This window comes from Phragmites australis, chromosome 6 (genome assembly GCF_958298935.1).
Source record: "Phragmites australis chromosome 6, lpPhrAust1.1, whole genome shotgun sequence".
Lineage (NCBI taxonomy): Eukaryota > Viridiplantae > Streptophyta > Magnoliopsida > Poales > Poaceae > Phragmites > Phragmites australis.
The window spans coordinates 18,072,814-18,091,131 of record NC_084926.1 but is presented as its reverse complement, the minus strand read 5'-3'; the positions used below and the strand labels follow the sequence as shown (position 1 = coordinate 18,091,131).

Below are 18,318 nucleotides of genomic sequence, written 5' to 3'. Positions count from 1 at the left end.
GCAAGACATACAAGTCTCTTACAGGTTTTTGATAAGATATGCAGATGCTTAAATAAAGGTATCGTGACAAATTCATGCTTGAAAGATGTTAAGAAAATTAAGATGCTTCGAATTTCCATTGTAATCCACAAGTCCACAAGCACTTCTACCCCTTCGGCTTAAAATAAATAAAATAAAAGCTCTAGCGCCTTTGGAATACACCAATAGAAAACACTGGTAGGGCAAAACACAAGATTTCGGCAGTGATGTAATTTAGTGCAGAAGTGAGGATTACAACACACAAGAAACTTGCAGTAATGATAATTTAGATGGAACATGAAAAAACTTGTGTAAAAAATGAAATTTAGATGGAATGCACACAAAATAACACATAGATTTAAAGAGATGGAGTGATACAAAGAAAATTTTCAGTAAAGCTAGACACCATTATTAATTGTTCTAAAATTCTTCGTATGGGAAATATTTTTTCATAGAATCTAATTTCTTTAAGGTTACTATATTTTTCTTGTGTTCCGGATAGGCTTTTGATGCTTTGGAGGGAAAAGGAGCCAACTTTAGTCATGATTGGATATGAGAATATGGATTTCTATGATCCCTTCAAGTTACAGGGGGATATACTCAATCATTTGACCATAACTCAAGATCCAAAGCTGCAAATAAAGAATGTTCACATTTGCAACTATACGCTAAATTTCATGTGATTCGCCCACTTGAGACTGGAAGAAAGATAAGAAGAAATGAACATATTTTCCTTGCTATAAGAAAAATATCAGGTGAAATCATGGTAAAATTGTTTTTAGAAGTTTCAAGAGATTCTGAAAAAATACCAAACCTATGGGAGGTGATATTCTACAGCCATATAAGATTTGAACATCTAACTCAATTTCATGCGGAAGATACGAAATTGACAATAAACAAAATGTATAGAGATGAAACAAATCACACACTAAAAGAGCTCCACCATGATAAAAGTTTTGAAGTTCTTCAACAACTACCACATCTAGTTTCGCAAAAAAAAAAAAAAAACTACCACATCTAGAGGTGGTTATATCCTACAACCGTGCAGATTTTAAATCAATCTCATTTTTCAGTTAAAAAGTATGAAAAAGACAAACTTCAACATGGATAATGTTCGTCACTGCTCATATATATTCGTAGTTTGCCAATTTCATATCTTCCAATTGAAAATCAAGTTCATTCACACAACTGTACATGATTGTAGAATACTACACATGGTAATATTTTGAGATATGTTTTTGAACTTATACACATGGTTTGTGGAATGGTTTCATGATTTCAATGGATTATTAGTTTTCCACACGATATTTCCCCTGCTTTATATATATATATATATACCTATAAAATGGATGAGAGGTACGTAATAGGTAGTACAAATTTCACTTATAAATGAAGGAGATAAGATAAGATAACAAGGAAAAATATCAATACGAGCGTGACGAGATATTTTGGGCCAAGCTGCCTGCCCAATCCGAAACTCGAAGAAAAATCTTTTCCTTGCCCAGGCCGACTCCCCCGTTATCTTCACTTCCCTCCCTCCGCTCGCTCTCCGCTTCTCCCTCTATCCCTTCCCCTCTCTTCCCACCGCCGCCGCCATGGTGGCGCTCGCCTCTCTCTCGTCTCTCTGCCCCTGCGGCCTCGCTCGCCGCCGCTCCGCCTCCGCCTCCATCTCATGCTGCGCGGTGGCAACTTCCTCCGGGAAAGGTACCTACGTCTACCCCCTCCTTCGTCTTACCTCCGCTGCTTTTCGTAAATGTGCTGAAATGGACAACCCTATCTGGAAACTCCCCATCCCCATGTCGAACTTGTGCTTCTTCTCATTCCAAACTCAACTACCTACGTGCGATTCCGGAGCTCGCCGGCAGCTGGGTTGTCGCACCCTAAACCAGTACTGCTAGTATAAGCATTTCGATTTTTATTTCTTTAACACAATATCGTTGGGTGGTAACACCTACACGGTATTGCGATTCAGCCGTTTACAAGACTTGGAAAAATTCGTCTCCACATAGACACTCTCAAGCCAAGGGCATTCCCTCCTTATGTTTGCAGGGCCTCAGGAGTCTAGAACACCCCGTAGAAGGTTGAGGAGAACTGAGGGTGCCACTAAGAGCTTGGAAGATTCAGTCAAGCGAAAGATGGAGCAGTTCTATGAAGGGTTGGATGGTCCACCTCTCCGAGTGCTCCCGATTGGTGGACTTGGGGAAATCGGCATGAATTGCATGCTCGTGGGGAACTATGATCGATATATCTTGATTGATGCAGGGGTTATGTTCCCAGAGTACGTATTCCGTTTCCGTAGCTTGCTATTGCTTACACTACAGTTGGTTTCCTGTCATTCTTTTTTCATCTGTACCTATGTGCTTTTTTTAATACTACATATATACAAAATACAAGTACGAAGCTTGATAAATAATTAGCCTTCTTGTAATCAATCAACACTGCGACATAGTTACTTAGCATTTTCTGCACATTCTGCATGTACACTTTAGCAAGGTTCCCGTATATATTTTATAGGAAATCATACATATGAGTGCGTGCTTGGATAAATAATTATTTCTCTTGTAATATGTCACATTGACACATAAAGACTTGGCATTTTCTGCACATTCTCCATGTATTCTGTATGAATTTTCTGCTCACAAATATGCTGAATTTTCACTGAAATAGATTGCACTCAAACTTCTGTCAGCTATGATGAGTTTGGTGTGCAAAAGATTATCCCAGACACTACATTCATCAAGAAATGGAGTCACAAAATTGAAGCAGTCATCATAACACATGGTCATGAAGATCACATCGGTGCGTTGCCTTGGGTAAATAATTCTCCTGTTACTTGAATATGCCATTCAAATTCATAATGTTCATTTGACTATGATCTGCTGCGCAGTTTAGTCATATGTAAACCAACAATCTTGTATCGTTATTGGAGTCGCAGATCATTCCAGAGTCTAAAGAGAGCAAAGGAGAATTATGCCTTGCTGATTTTTTTTGTACAGGCTGGTTATTTCGATACCTAGCACTGCAGGTCCTTTTGTTTACTCTTAGTGTGATTTATTAAAATTTAAAACAAATGGACTGGTATTTTTTTTCCAGTTTGACAAGGTTATAATACATAACCCATGAGAATAAGATATAGTGATCAAGAGCTTTAAAATGGTGATAATACCCAGAGCTAGATTAGAAAGTTCTCTTGTTGTCCCCTGAATTGATGCCACTTAAGAATACTTGCATCAAACTTTAGAAACTTTGGCCACTAGTATGCCAATTTTTTTTTGTACTTTTCACATCGGAAATTATGTGTGACATAATTGTAATACTCAGTGTAGTTGTAGGTGTAGTTCTGTGAAATAGATTAGAGAAATTGTAGTTCTCTAGGTATTATGCTAAAGTAGTTGTAATTATGTGAAATTTACTCATCATGAATTATCTGAGTTTTAAAAGGCATATCTGGTATTCGAAATCATATTGTTCTGTTTAGTGATGTCCTTAATCTTTCTGTGGTCTGTTAGATGTACTTAAGTCACTTTGGACAAGGCTTGTCCGAGTAAAACAGACTTAAAGTATGCACGACTGAATCAACGCTTGTCATATAGTTAGCTCATCATCTGTATACTGTTGTTTCTACAATCCCTATCTTCCTTTTCATCTGCACTGGTTTACATATTGTCTGGATGTTATGTATCTGAACTTTCTCATCTACCAATCTGAATCTCTATCCATATTTGGAACTACCATATGCTCATATTTCCCTTCACCTTTACTGTTTATAGGTCATCCCAGCACTGGATTCAACAACACCGATTTATGCATCATCTTTTACTATGGAGGTAATAGTGAAATTGTTTTGATTGATACATGCATCATTTCTGTTTTGTATTGTTGAGTGTAGCATAAGTACAACCTGTATAAATTTTTTGCCACATCTTCAAAATTCTGAGATGCCTTTATTCATATTCGGCAGCTAATAAAGAAGCGTTTGAAGGAGTTTGGGATTTTCCTCTCATCCAGGCTTAAGGTTTTTAGAGTTAAAAAGAGATTTCAGGCTGGACCATTTGAAGCGGAACCTATTCGTGTAACTCATTCAATTCCTGACTGCTGCGGCTTAGTGCTTCGCTGCGGTGATGGTACAATTTTCCACACTGGTGACTGGAAAGTAAGTTATATCAGCAATAAGTGCATACTTGATTCTATCTGATTGTGACTATTTTATTGAACTTAAATATCTAATTGTGACTTTTTTATAACTTATTTTTCGATGGAAGATTGATGAATCACCAGTGGATGGAAAAATTTTTGACCGACAAGCTTTGGAGGAGCTCTCCAAAGAAGGTGTTACTCTTGTAAGTTGATCCAATATTCTATCCATCTGGACCATTTTTTTTTTCTTTTTTTAGTGGTTAAGGTCATTGACCTAGACTGCACCCATATGGTTTCAGAATTGCGTTGATGCAGCTATGCATGCATTAAAATTAGGAAATACCGATACGAGAAGCTCTTTGTTGATGTGTTCCTAACAGTATTTCTTTCCTTTTCTTCTTTTGTTTCTCTTCCATCCAAGATGATGAGCGACTCAACAAATGTTCTATCCCCTGGAAGATCAATCAGCGAATCTGTTGTTGCTGGTTCGTTGTTGCGACATATTTCAGAAGCAAAAGGAAGAGTAATTACAACACAATTTGCTTCAAACATACATCGCATTGGGAGCATCAAAGCCGCTGCAGACTTCACTGGTCGAAAGCTGGTAATCTTTTAAAGTCGTTATTTTACAGATAACATTTTTCTACCTTGTTCCATTTTGGATGATGTTTCACTAGTTTGTATTTTCGCTGAACTGGAACAGGTATTTGTTGGAATGTCACTCAGGACATACCTTGAAGCTGCTTTCAAGGATGGAAAGGCACCGCTGGATCCATCAACCTTGGTATGCAGCAACTTTATTAGATTAGTTACATATGCTTTGTGTTGATAGCTACAATGATCGTTGTGAATGATGCATTTTTTAAACAGTCTTTTTCCTTTCTGGTGATCTATGCAATCGATTTTCTGTTATTGAGTAAGCTGACATCCTTTGTGAGAACAGTTTTTTTCCACTCCTTTTATTAGCCTCAGCTATCTACCTTGCCTCCAACCTTTTCATACTTCATAAAGAAAATAATATACGAAGCTCCTGTGGGTGTACTGAGGGAGCTTGAGTGCTACTTGCCGAGTTAGTAGCAGCTGGTAGAAAAGTAGTTTTGCTACATATTCCATTAGGAACCACAGATTTTTCAGCCCATCACATTCACATGGTTGAGTGCTAGTTGCAGCAGTTCTTGCAGCTTGTAGAATAGCTTGATACTTGATTGTGTTCTATCCAGGTGAACAGCTTCTTTTTTTGCCTTAACCTTTGTACACTGTTTCCATATTTGTTAATGTCTGGCAAATCCTTAGTTGTCCTGGCAAAAAAAAAATATATCCACCAAATTTTGTTTTCATAACCATGCTAACTAGCATGCACTTTGTCTTGGACAAAGTGCAACTAAAAGAGCGTATGGGTTTCTGCTGAGGGGACTTGAGCTTACAGACATGTAAATATACAGTGAAACAACTATAATCTCAGTTGGTGCGGGCAAATGCTTAGGTGCTTTAATGATTATGATTAATTCACTGACTTGATGGTTGGCTTATTTTCAGTTATTGCTATGTTTTCCCTTTAGTTAATAAATATAGATATACCACGTGATGTCTCTGTCGGTACAATCTGTTGATGTTACGTGTGATGATGTCACAGAGTTTAGTCTTCCTAATTGCACAGTAAAAAATGCTGCAGGTCAAGGCAGAGGACATGGATGCCTATGCCCCGAAAGATCTTTTAGTCGTCACTACAGGTTCACAAGTAAGACTTGCAGGCCAAGAGACCTAAAGATTCTACTTCTCATCCACCACCTTACAATTCTTGCATCTCTGTATAAAATTTTACCAGGGAGAGCCACGTGCAGCCCTAAATCTTGCATCTTATGGGGGAAGCCATGCTCTTAAACTATCCAAAGAGGACGTCCTTCTTTATTCAGCTAAGGTATTGCTATTACCTCTTCACTTTATTTTCCTCGATACTGCTTTCAGAACCTTTGAGACTAGTCATATATGTTAACTATCCATGCTTGTTCAATATTAGTTACATACTCACGTCAGTGTGTGCTTTTGATGCTGGCAGTTGTCTTGAACAGGAGTCACTTATGTAATGAAGAAAATTGTTTCTTTCAGTATTTGAAGTCTTGTACAAATTAAGGGCCTGTTCGTTTTAGCTTCTGATTCTGATTTTTGCACCCAAAAGCCAAACTGCCAAAGCTAAAATGAACAGTCTGATTCTAGGATTCAATTCTCAGGATCAAAAGCTACCTCTTCCACTAGAATCCACAATCTGCCTTGGAGGTGCTTCTGTGGATTCTGAGGGACTGAGGGATAATGTTCTGAGGTTGCCAAAACTAGAGGTATTAAGACCGAGCATAGCTCAGGTGGCTTGGAGCGATGCTGCTTACCCAGCCCATCTAGGTTTGATCCCTGGGATCGCAACCCAGGCGCTTCACCTCCGGGTTTAATCCTGGACATTCCAAAAAAATTAGGTGGGTTTCCCCCTCCGTTATTCTAAAAAAAAGGAACAGACATTACACCCTCCACATCAAAATCCATTCAAAAGGTAGGATTCCAATTTACAAATAACCACAAGTTTGGAGAATCAGCTTCTCCAAAGCTGCAATCCAGAATGAGCTTCTGGGAAAGCCACAACAAAAACAAACATGCCCTAAAAACTATTTGCTTTTAGTCAAGATACCTGGAAGGGCGCCAAATGCATTAGTGGAAAACATTGGAAATAATCAACCTTCTGTTTGTTGTTTCTTTCTAGTCCACAAGTACCTGGAAAAACATTTCAAAATATTCTACCTTCTGAGTATTGTTTAAGATTGCAGGTCTTAGATGTAATAGTTCGGTAATTTGTTTCTAAATCTTCATAATCATTCCAGAGTGCTAGAGCTTTCTTACAAAAAAAAAGGCTTTTCTTTTGAGAATAGCATCGCAAATTATCTCATTATGCATATACTTTTCTTTTCAGGTTATTCCTGGAAATGAGACACGGGTAATGAAGATGATGAACCGCCTCACTGATCTTGGCCCAAAAATCATTATGGGTAAAGACTCTGGCCTCCATACCACTGGGCATGCCTACCGCGATGAGCTGGTAAGTTTTCTTTATCCTGTACTGGTTTGTGTTCTTTGATGTGCATGTGATCTGATGTCCCAGTAGCTTATTAGCACTAGTGTCCCCAATCCCCTTTATAATGGCATTGCGATGTTGCCTTGAGATGAGATGACATGCTTTTTTTTTTTGCAGGAGGAAGTTCTTCAGATTGTTAAACCGCAGCATTTCTTGCCGGTTCATGGAGAACTCTTGTTTCTTAAAGAACATGAGTTACTTGGAAGATCAACTGGCATAAGGCACACTACTGTAAGTAATCTCTTTTACATGATTCAGTATCTTGGTGCTATGGATCTGTATGCTAAGGGGGTGAATATGTCAAAAGTTCTCAGTAGCAAGGGCTATGGTATTTCAGCAAACAGTATTTCTGTAGTCTTTGCTCTTTTTAATTACCCTTGATGATCTGAAATTGCCTGTACACACTAAAATGAGATCTAACTATTCTTCACCAAAAACATAAACCAATCAGAGCTGCATTTTTCTACCGTTTTAGCTTTTTAATATATTTGCTCATACAGAAAGAAATGTGGGTCTTTTTCTTTTAGACTAGTCAAATTGCCTATGTGCTGCCACGAAAAAAAAAGAACCCAAGCTTGTGTTGGTTGATGAAATGACCAACAAAAAGAGCACAAGCTGGCACTTGCAATTTAACTCCAACGAGAAATTTGTATAGCTTAGTTTGTTGGAATCGATCCTACGAGAGGTGGGTTGATAGAACACACACGCGAGCATACACTGGACATAGGAGTTTTCGTGCTGTCATCAGCTTCTAATGTTTATTCAAACACCTAAAGTCTATAGCTGCTAACAACCTCTAGTATTCTTGCTGCCAGTAGCTTCTGATGTTATTAGAACATCCAAAAGACTATTGCTACTAACAACCTCTAATTGGATGAAGCTCATCCCGAGCTTCCATTCGGTGCACTCTACGTGCAGGGGGGCGGGGCAGCCCCAATGTATAGGCTCCAAGCAGCCTACTGTTGCTACAATACGTTGGTTGCAACCGAACCGACATAGTCGAGATACTTCTACTACAGTAGCCGACATACTGTTGCAAACAATACTGACATACTGTTACACAAGGATTATCCTAACAATATTCCCCCTAAGCCTTGTGTGTAGCCGACCAGCCGTCCCTCCTTTGTCGATCCCGTGATGATCAGATCATCCATGTAGACCCTAAGGAGCAACGGCGTGTTGCTACCGCGTTCCATGCGCGCGGTGCTGGTCGCAGATCGTAGAGCTTTCCATAGCCACATGACCTTGTGCTATTCTCCAGCGATGACGAACCCCGACAACTGTGCAACATACACTTCTTCCTCCAGTTTGCTGTTGAGAAATGCCGATTTCACATCCATGTGATGGACCGGCCATTCCTCTTAGGCAGCTAGCGCCAGCAGCGGGCGCATGGACTCCCCATGGACTCCAGCATGGATTTCACATCCATGTGTGAATACCTCGTCGAAGTCCACGCCCGACTGCTGCACATAGCCCTTGGCAACGAGGCGGGCTTTGTGCATGATCACAGCCCTGACTTCGTCTTTCTTGAGTTTGAACACCCATTTGAGGCTGATTGGGCGGTGTCCACACGACAGCTCCACTAGCGTCCATGTCCCGTTCTCCTCGATGCTGTGCTTGACTGCGTCCCATAGGCCTCGCGCTTGCAACATGACCTTCATCATGAGGGACCAGTTAGCATAATTGGTAAGCGTTGAGTACGCAGTCGATCCGCCAATCTCCTTCACCACTCGCCGTACCACCAGGTCGATGCTATCGCCGACGCCACTTCCGCTAGCGCCGCTTCCACGAACCCTGGGATGCGGTGGCGATTGCGAACTGCCGGGTGTTCCTCAGCTGAGGTGGGCCCGTTAGCCATCGGGAGTTGGACTTGACTCACCATGAACTCCACGACGAAGTCACTTGACGGAGCCACACTCCCAGCTGCATTCACCTCCTAGCTCCATCCGGCGTCCTCGTCGAAGATCATATCTTGTGACACGCGGATGCGCTTGGTGCTTGGGTCGTAGAGGTGGTACACCTTTGCGTCACGTTCATAGCCAATGAAGACACAGGGTGCTTTTGTCATCAAGCTTCCGCAGATGCGGTCGCGCCTCCTTTACGTACGCCAGACAGCCGAAGGTGCGCAAGAAGTTCACCGTCGGCTTTCGGCCGTGCCACACCTCGAACGGCGTCATGCCATCCAGGCACTTCGTCGGTGCGTGATTGAGCAGGAAGATGGGGGTGAACGATTGAGTGATTATGCCTCTCCATGCCGTTCTGCTCTGAGCTGTACGACGTGGAGAAGTGTCGCTGGACGCCGCGATCCGCGCAGTGGCGCGAGAATTCAATGGGCATGAATTCGCCACCTTCGTCGGTGCGGAGGATGTGAAGCTTCCGATCGCTCCACCTCTGCCTCCGCCTGGATCGCCTTGATCGCAAGAAGTCAGCCTCGATCAACACCTTGGAGTCGCCCTCGTCCAGCTGGCCCACGCTGATGATGTTGTTCTTCAGCCGTGGGATGAAGTAGATGCTAGAGAGCGTCTTGTGCTCTCTGTTCTTCCCAGTGAACAGGATGGTACCACAGCTGCGGATATCGACCACCAAGACATCTCCGAAATGGATGGAGCTGACCACACCTCGAGGTGCTGTTCGCAACAGTAATCGACTTACTATCCGCAACAGTAACCGACTTACTATTCGCAACAGTAACCAATCGAGCTTCGCGAAGACAGTGGCGACCCGTAATGTGGTTGGTGGCACCGGTGTTGAAGTACCAACCCTCCAAGTGGTCGTCGTCGTCGCTGGCACCAAGGTGGATTTACGCGTGGTGCTCATCGAGGTGGACGTGGTTTGGCGATGGCTCCTGCGCATCACTTAGAGCGCACACCTGTGCCATCAGGAGTGTAGGCTCGTCTTCTTCCTCAGCCTGGGCCAATATAGGCCTACTCCTTGGGTGATCTGCAGTTCTTGGCCTAGTGGCCATAGCGTCTGCAATTGCGACACTTGTCGTGGGAGAGATCGCGTGCGACCTCCTTGCCATCAGAGCTGCCGCCTCCCTCTTTCTTCCGCGATGCGCGCGCACGACGACGGCATTGTCGTTGCTTGAGGACCCTTTGCCTTGCTTTCGCTCCTTCATGTGCGCGAGCCATTCCCCCCCCCCGGTGAGGAGCTTTCCACCGACTGTAGGGGATTCTTCTGGATTGAGACGATTCTCCATCGCCTTTAGCCTCCTATTCACTTACTCCAGCGTGAGCGTTCAGAGATCGAGAAGAGTCTCAATGGACAGAGCAATCTGCGAAAATCTCTTGGTGACTACTCGCATATATCTTTCTACCACCTTCTGTTCTTTCATTGTTTCTCCGACATTGCGAGGTTGGCGACGAGGACGGAGAGACAATACTCTACTGCCTTTAGCCTTCTAGTCACTTCCTCTAGCGTGAGCAAGGTTGTTGACGAGGCTGGAGAGACGCATTGCGAAATCGTCGATCATCTCCCTGTCATGGAAGGAAATTGCCTCGAATTCCTTCCGTAGTTGTTGCGTTGAGGCCTTGCGGACATGATTGTCGCCGATGCACATCGATGTGATGGCGTCCTAGGCTTGCTTGACGCTTGTTTTGATAGCGAGCATGCCGATCATCTCCTAGGGCACGACGCGAGGGATGGCCTCCAGCGCCATGCGATCTTCCTGGAAATTCGCATTGCCAAACTCCATTGCGTCCCGGAGACCGCGAGCCTGCAGCATGACCTTCATGAGTAGGCTCCAATCAGTGTAGTTGCTCGGTGTGAGGATCGGGTACAATGCGCTGCCAACCTCCTTAACCACACGTTGTATGACCACATCGCATCCATCGATGATTGACGTCTCGATGTCGCAATCGTCGTGGCGGTGGCGATGGCGATGGGGAGCTGCAGCAGTTGAAGTGCCACCCAGGACTCAGAGTCGCACCACTCGTAGGAGCCGACATCGCCGGGATTGATCAACCCTGGCTCTGGTCAAACATACCTTACATTTGGGAAAATGACTAGGAATGTTCCCTCTTAGCACACATCTGTGTGTCCAGTGCTGGCACATGTCGTGGGGCCCTATGCCATGCCGTATGACCACTCAAGGCCCACACGCACCATGCGGCCTATGCCCTTGCCCCTGGCCCACACGAGCCTGTGTAACCACGAGGGTCGGCTCTGATACTAATTGTTGGAATCGATCCTGCGAGAGATGGGTTGATAGAACGCACACTGGACATAAGAGTTTTTGTGTTGCCAGCAGCTTCTGATGTTTATTCAAACACCGAAAAGCCTATAACTGCTAACAACCTTTAGTATTCTTTCTTGCTACCAGCAGCTTCTGATGTTATTAGAATATCTAAAAGCCTATAGCTGCTAACAACATCTAATTGGATGAAGCTCATCCCAAAGGATTATCCTAACACAGTTCACACTGAGTAGAATTTCCTTCCCAATAAGGCTGCCTCCCAATTCCAATGCTAGTAACTTCATTTCAGTATGATTTCCATGAACCTGACTACAAATCACACAATTTCTATCTTCCTAGCCGCTAGCACTTGTTTACTTCAAAACATGAAAACTGATGTTTGATGTGGTGCCACCAGGACCTAATACCGCAAACCACACTTATAATGCTGGCTTATTTTTCCCTGATAAAGTAAACAAATCATAAGTAACAAAAAAATTTCCATAATAAAGAATAATAGATGTGCATCAGCTTAATTTGAACATTGCGAACTGCTGAACTCTGTTATGTTATGAGCAAGGCTGGGTGCTGCTCCCTGACCACAAGGGCATGAAAATAATTCCATTAGAACTCAAAAGCATGTCCATTCACAAACATTAAAATCAAAGACAGGAATGACTCAGAGAGATATAAACCAATTTCTGTTGGTGTGAAGTAAAAGCATACCAGATTACAATAAAAAATAAAACCTTCAGTAATTTTACTGAGTTTCACAAATCGAATACACAGGTGATTCCCTAGCAGACTTTTCTAAAATCTCTCCAACTCAACCTGTATTAAAAGTATCGAGCAAGTATACGGGACAATAGATTTGGTTCATTCATTCACTATTTCAGTAGAGAGTAGAGAAATGATTTAGCTTCTGCGAGCTGTTCTTGCTTACTGACTGTCATGTGCTCTGCTCTGTGCCTATGCCTTGCTGCTGTGCTATCCGCCACCCACTTTTGGCTCCTGCTATCTCGAGTTGCACCGTGCGGCCTGCTAGCTGTGGCCTGCTCTCATGGCTGCACACACATGTGAGCATGCCGCCGCCGCCCCGTTCCCCAACCAGCAGACTGAGATGATGATTGGATGAAGCGCAGGGAGAAGTCGAGAAACGGAGAGGGATTGAGAGAGATTGGCAATTTGGGGTTGGGAGATGAGGAATTGAGATTAGGGATTTAGGGTTTTATTACCCCAGACACTGGGCACTGCTCTGCTCTCGCATATGGAGTGGACGAGGACGACGTCCAACTACAGATTTGGAGTCAGGAGGCCGTCTAGAGGGGGTGGGTGACGTCTTGGATGGAGTGGTGACGTCGTCGTGTGCAGCGATGGCTTCCCGTGAGAGGGCCCGCTAGTGGTGTCAGGATGGGGTGGTGGCCACGTAGGTTTCAATGGGGCAGGCGAGAGGGGGCTTGGGAGAAAAACGAAGGAGCCAAGAGTTGGGGGAGCGAGCGAATAGGTGTGGTGGCCAGCCAGTGGCATTTGCGGGTAAATAACTAAAATTTTAATGGCATAGTGCTAACATCATCCCCGCTTGGTTTACTTCAACTGTTCGATCCAGATCCAACGGCTGATGTGTCTGGAAGGCAGGCACACCATCATCACCAACTTGTTTTTTTAAAGTAGTAGAGATTAGCTCTCAAGTGTTAACAAAAGGGACTCATTTGCTTCATAGAACTATAAATATTCTCATTTTCTGATCAGATTCCGAGTATTGTTAGCATTGCCATCATATATCAAAGTTCATGTATGTCAGCAAACATAGGGTTCTTAGATTGCTTACTTTACTTGCAGGTAATTAAAAACGGAGAGATGCTTGGTGTGTCACATCTAAGAAACAGAAGAGTTTTGTCCAATGGATTTGTTTCATTAGGGAAGCAGGATTTTCAGGTGAACTTTTTTATTTTTCTACCATCACTTTTCTTGTCTTAAACAACTATGAGGTCTAACATGATGCATTTGATATTACAGCTAATGTATAGTGATGGCGATAAGGCTTTTGGGACATCCACCGATCTCTGCATTGATGAGAGGTTAAGAATTGCATCTGATGGCATTATTTTTGTTAGGTAATTTCATGCAGACTTTTGTATCATTTGTTGTGTTGTTTATCTTAAGCGGAATTTTTCCTCGAGTCAAATCAGAAAACGCTTTATGTGAAACTTTGCCATCGTGGAAATGGTGAAGCTGTATCTAGTGTTTGTTGTTTGGTGCACCTGAATATATCACTTGTTCCTTGCAGCATGGAGATCTTCCGACCTCAGAAGGAACATGCTTCTGCACAGTCAGGTTTGAAAGGGAAATTTAAAATTACAACAAGATGTCTATGGCTTGATAACGGAAGATTATTAGATGCACTCTACAAAGCTGCGCATGCTGCGTTGTCAAGCTGCCCTTTGAATTGCCCACTTAGTCACATGGAGAGGATGGTATCCGAAATCTTGAGGAAAATGGTAAGGAAATATAGTGGGAAGAGGCCTGACGTCATTGCAGTTGCTACGGAGAACACCACAGCTGGTTTTGCAGAACACCTCGAAGCTAAATCATCTGGAAACTTTGGACCATCCTCAGCTACTAGCCATCTGAGCAGGAGTCCAGCTAGGAGTCTTGAAGGCAGTTATAAAACACGCCCAGACAACCCAGAGGTGGAGGCTGAAGGTATTCTAACCAACTATGTCTTATGAATAACTACCTCCGCTCTTTTTAGATGTTGTTTTAGCCTTCAACACATACACCAAGGTGGCAATAAACACTCACCTTTGACATGTCTACATCTCTTGATTGTTCTCATTTCCAATTAATTGCACCCAATCCACCAATCCATCACACTCATTCAATCCTATTCCAACTTCCAATAGCTTTAAATAGGGGCTTTTTGGATAACACCACCTAGAAAACCTAAAACGACATCTATTTGAGAATAAAACCAAGTTCCTAAAGAGAACGGTGGGAGCACCTATGAAAGTGTTGTTGCATAGCATGTCCTTGGAACTTTTGAGACTGGTCTAAAGGAGGTATAACGTATAACCCTACAGTGAAAACTGCATCAAGTGTCTCATGTTATGCTGATTTGTTAGCTGTTCATTAATTCATGTAGTTGCACATTGTTTCTACATTTTATTGTTGACCCTGTATACGATGTGTTGACCCTGTCACTACTTGGTTACACAGAGACCCTTCCTGAGGATGTGAGAACCACACCTGATGATGCAACCACAAGCTCCAATGGTGAAGCATTCTTCTCTTCAGATTTGCATCAGCCTAAAACACTAGAACACTTTTGGGAGTCATTCAAATCCCCTACAGCTGTAAAAATTGCAAGAATTGTCAATGGTTCAGCTCAAGGGAACAAACCGAAGCTCGGCAAGATCGGCCTAATGGGTAAGGACTCCAGCCAGTCAGCTCCTGCTCCAGTTAAATCTTCAAAAAAGAACAAGTGGAAACCTGAGGAAATTAAGAGCTTAATACAGATGCGTGGCGAAATGAATGAGAAATTCCAGGCTGTGAAAGGAAGAATGATTCTGTGGGAAGAAATTTCTTGTAGCATGTTGAACCAGGGAATAAATCGTACACCGGCACAGTGCAAATCTCTATGGACATCATTGGTTCAGAAATATGAGGTAGACACCTTAGGAAGTTTGGCATAAATTCAATTTCTTCTTTCATTACCTGTCATGATATAAGCTTGCCGTTGATTTTAAAGGGTTTATATCTGGATCGCAGAAGCTTAAGTGTAGCAGGCTGTGCTACTCTTGTTACTTAGCACGAAAAAAAAAATGAATATACTGCAGATCGCAGTTCAATATCTAACAGTAGGAAGCATTTTGTTTTTGTTTGCTTGGCAGGAGAGCAAGAAGGATGAGGAAATCATGAAGACGTGGCCGTATTTCTTGGCCATGGATAGGATTCTATCGTGCGAAGGGGAAATGTCAACCAAATGAATAGAAAAAGCTGTAGCTTAGTGATAGGAATATGGGAGATTGATATTGTAGCGGAGCCCGTGAATTGAATCGAGCAGCAACGTGAGATGCCTACACAAACTGATGATGTATTGGGGACTCGACTCCCTTGACTTGGTTACGAGAGGGAGGGAACTGCATCATGTTAGAGACTAGAGAGGGAGAGGGAGTAGATGGCATGCGAATGAGATGCCTGGACTGGGTGAGCCAAAGATGAAGGCTAACCAATTCACGGTGAGCCCGTGAGTGGACTAGCTGATCTATGACAACTAGATGTAGGAAGGGTGTGTTTGGTTGCTTGTATCAAGTACAGAGATATTCTGACTTTGTTCGTGCTTATGTTTCTATGAAGAAGTTTGTTTAGTTGTTTGCATGTATTATTTTTTCTGCATTCGTGGATGTAATTATATGGTTGGAATCTGGTTCGGTTAATACACATAAATCGAGTTTCTCGAGCCTAGCTTGGTGGATGTATTGTATTTGCTATAGTATTGTAATGTACTTACTCGTTAGTTTTAGTTGTAGGATTATTGTATCCGTTTGTGTAGGTAATTAAATATCTTTATATAGTCATTCTATTTGTATGTATAGGATTATTGTATTCGTTTATGTAGACAATTAATTTTCTTTTTAGAGTTATTGTATCCTCTTAATTTGCTTTTACTTGTTTAAGATATATGTTACAATTTTATAAAAACTCGTATGAACAACTAAACACACTTACTGTTGGTAAAATTTTGCTGGGACGTTCGAAGTGCACACGAAATACACTTGATCTGCACAAAATCACCGGCGAGCAGCTGTCGATGCACTGACCGAGGTATTGTAGCATCTGATTCTGACACATGTCTTCTATGAGATCAACATCAACGTCCCTGCTTTCAGTTTTCTTTTATATATTTAGCCCATTAAAATATAATATTTTAATAATAACCATTCTGCATCTAAACTTTTAACATCTACCCGCTTCTGTTACGCCATGGCCCTCGGCGCTAGGCCCAGTTATATGGGCGGCAAAAGGCCTAGGTACATGGGCTGTCACGGAAGGCATATGGCATGCAATTTTTCTATTTTTATACTTTTTAAATCTAAAAAATATAAATATATAGGTCTGTTTTGAAATTTTATAAAACTATACTCCTGTTGCCTATTGGAATGGAGCAGGAGGTGTCAATGGGCTTGCCCTGTATAACAAGGCTATGGTGGCATCTACGTCAAGTGCCACTCACTTGTGGTTGGTTGGAAAGGCGACAGACAAAAGCCGTGGTGTCATGTGAGGCCTATGGAAAAGTTATCCTTCATCTGAAGGATGATAAATTTTCCTATTTAAGGGGTATGCTAGCCCTTTCATCGAGCACAATGCTCATTTATGCCTCCTGCAAACTGAAAGGAGAGGGGAGGGAGGGGAAAACAGCGAAGCCTTGTCGGAATCTATCCGCGGTGAAGGTAAATATTGTAATTCTAGTTTTTTTTAATAAATTAGTTAGGTTAGCCATCAGATATAGTTTTGGACATATGTCAGATTTTAGAGGAACGCTAGTTGTTTGTTTTATTATGTTTTGTTGTTATAGATCTAGCACATATAGTTGTTGTAAACCGAAATAATAATATAATTTTTTTATCGATTGTGGACAAGTATGCTGGATAAGTGAAATTTTAAGATTTTTTAATGGGGAATGGACATTGTTTATGATCCACAAGGGGTAGATCTATCGGGGTTTAACTCAGTGGAGAAGGATATATCTAGATCAATGGAAAAGACTATTGCGGTATTGTACGACTGGTTAATACAAGGTTTCAGAATAGATCCCAAGCAACAAGAGCTAACTGTTAGCGTTGTAGTGGACCGTGGAAGTGAAGGTGTTTACTAGGATGTCTTCCAGATAATTGATACCTCGGTTTGGATCAGATACGTAGTGCGGGCAACTGAGAGAGATTGGCAACATATGTTGCTTGCTCAATGGAGGTACAGGGAGTGAGTATGTGAGTTGCAGGCTGCAGGTAATGCAGAGGAGAATGTTGAAATGGTGGTACACGAGGTGAAAGAACCTGATGTTCAACAGTCCTTAGCTGATTCGATGGAATTAATGGGTGAGGCAGACGAGGGGAAACTCGTCCTTTGTTTATTTGAACATATGGAGTGGGAGGATCGAGAGGACGAGGAAGCTCCTGAGGATGACATCTCGGACAATGATGACGATGTTCGTGTCCCTGCAAGCTGGAACAATCCTTATTTTGCAAACCTAGTGGTGAGTGAAGGTTATCATGTGTCGTGGGAGTACAATCAGAACGAGGTGTGCTAGGGGGCTAGGTACCCTAGCATCCAGGCTATCAATGATGATGTGGTTCAATGTGTGACATCTCTTCGGAGGCAATATACTGTTGTGAAGTCCAACAGGAAGGAGTATGACGTGAAGTGTGTTAATGAGGGTTGCCTGTGGCAGGTGTATGTCTTCAAGGGAAACACAGTTGAATATTGAGAAGTCTCGATAATTGTGGACCGCATTTTTCAGTTGAATGAACTGGAAAAGCACCACATGAAACTTTCATCAAGTTTTGTTGCCAACATTATGTATGCTCTGATTGTGAACAACCTAAACTTTGAACTCGGATCCATAATTAGAGCAATTGAGGAGGAGTATCGTACACCATTAGCTACGAAAAGGCTTGTGTCGGTGTATTGAGTAAAGGGGTACCCCGGCTAACAGGCCCCACGAAGGGTGTAAACAGCCAGGGGAACATGCCTCCTAAAAAGTTGATCGGTCGTGCGACCAGGGAAGGGTTACCACGACCAGTGCAAGGCCTCCAGCGACCAATCTCGCTACGCCTTCACATAAAACCGCGACCAGCCCCACTGGTCATGGGACCGG

General features: G+C 42.6%; 1 protein-coding gene across 4 annotated transcripts; it reads left to right on the top strand.

Annotated features, from left to right (window-relative positions):
• Nucleotides 1–1,519: 1,519 nt before the first annotated feature.
• On the top strand, nucleotides 1,520–15,821 carry LOC133922018 (ribonuclease J). 4 transcript variants are annotated; one of them, XM_062367166.1, is made up of 17 exons: nucleotides 1,520–1,722; nucleotides 2,068–2,296; nucleotides 2,708–2,831; nucleotides 3,789–3,845; nucleotides 3,980–4,171; nucleotides 4,281–4,358; nucleotides 4,577–4,759; nucleotides 4,859–4,939; nucleotides 5,828–5,893; nucleotides 5,981–6,073; nucleotides 7,109–7,234; nucleotides 7,388–7,501; nucleotides 13,284–13,379; nucleotides 13,461–13,558; nucleotides 13,732–14,147; nucleotides 14,661–15,109; nucleotides 15,335–15,821. In XM_062367166.1, exons 1-17 carry the CDS (start codon nucleotides 1,614–1,616, stop codon nucleotides 15,428–15,430), a joined length of 2,607 nt encoding a protein of 868 aa, XP_062223150.1. In that variant the 5' UTR covers nucleotides 1,520–1,613; the 3' UTR covers nucleotides 15,431–15,821. The 4 variants fall into 4 exon arrangements, with proteins under 4 accessions (XP_062223150.1, XP_062223151.1, XP_062223152.1 ...); XM_062367167.1 differs by lacking the exon at nucleotides 1,520–1,722 and having other exon boundaries at nucleotides 2,133–2,296; nucleotides 2,686–2,831; XM_062367168.1 differs by lacking the exon at nucleotides 1,520–1,722 and having other exon boundaries at nucleotides 2,152–2,296; nucleotides 2,708–2,817.
• The last annotated feature ends 2,497 nt before the right edge of the window (nucleotides 15,822–18,318 follow it).

Bases quoted from the DNA above. Each gene is read 5' to 3' on its own strand.
- LOC133922018 (XM_062367166.1), top strand. From the start codon at position 1,614: ATGGTGGCGCTCGCCTCTCTCTCGTCTCTCTGCCCCTGCGGCCTCGCT. The intron at 3,846-3,979 runs GTAATAGTGAAA...CATATTCGGCAG, and splicing joins CATCATCTTTTACTATGGAG to CTAATAAAGAAGCGTTTGAA. The intron at 6,074-7,108 runs GTATTGCTATTA...TTTTCTTTTCAG, and splicing joins TCCTTCTTTATTCAGCTAAG to GTTATTCCTGGAAATGAGAC.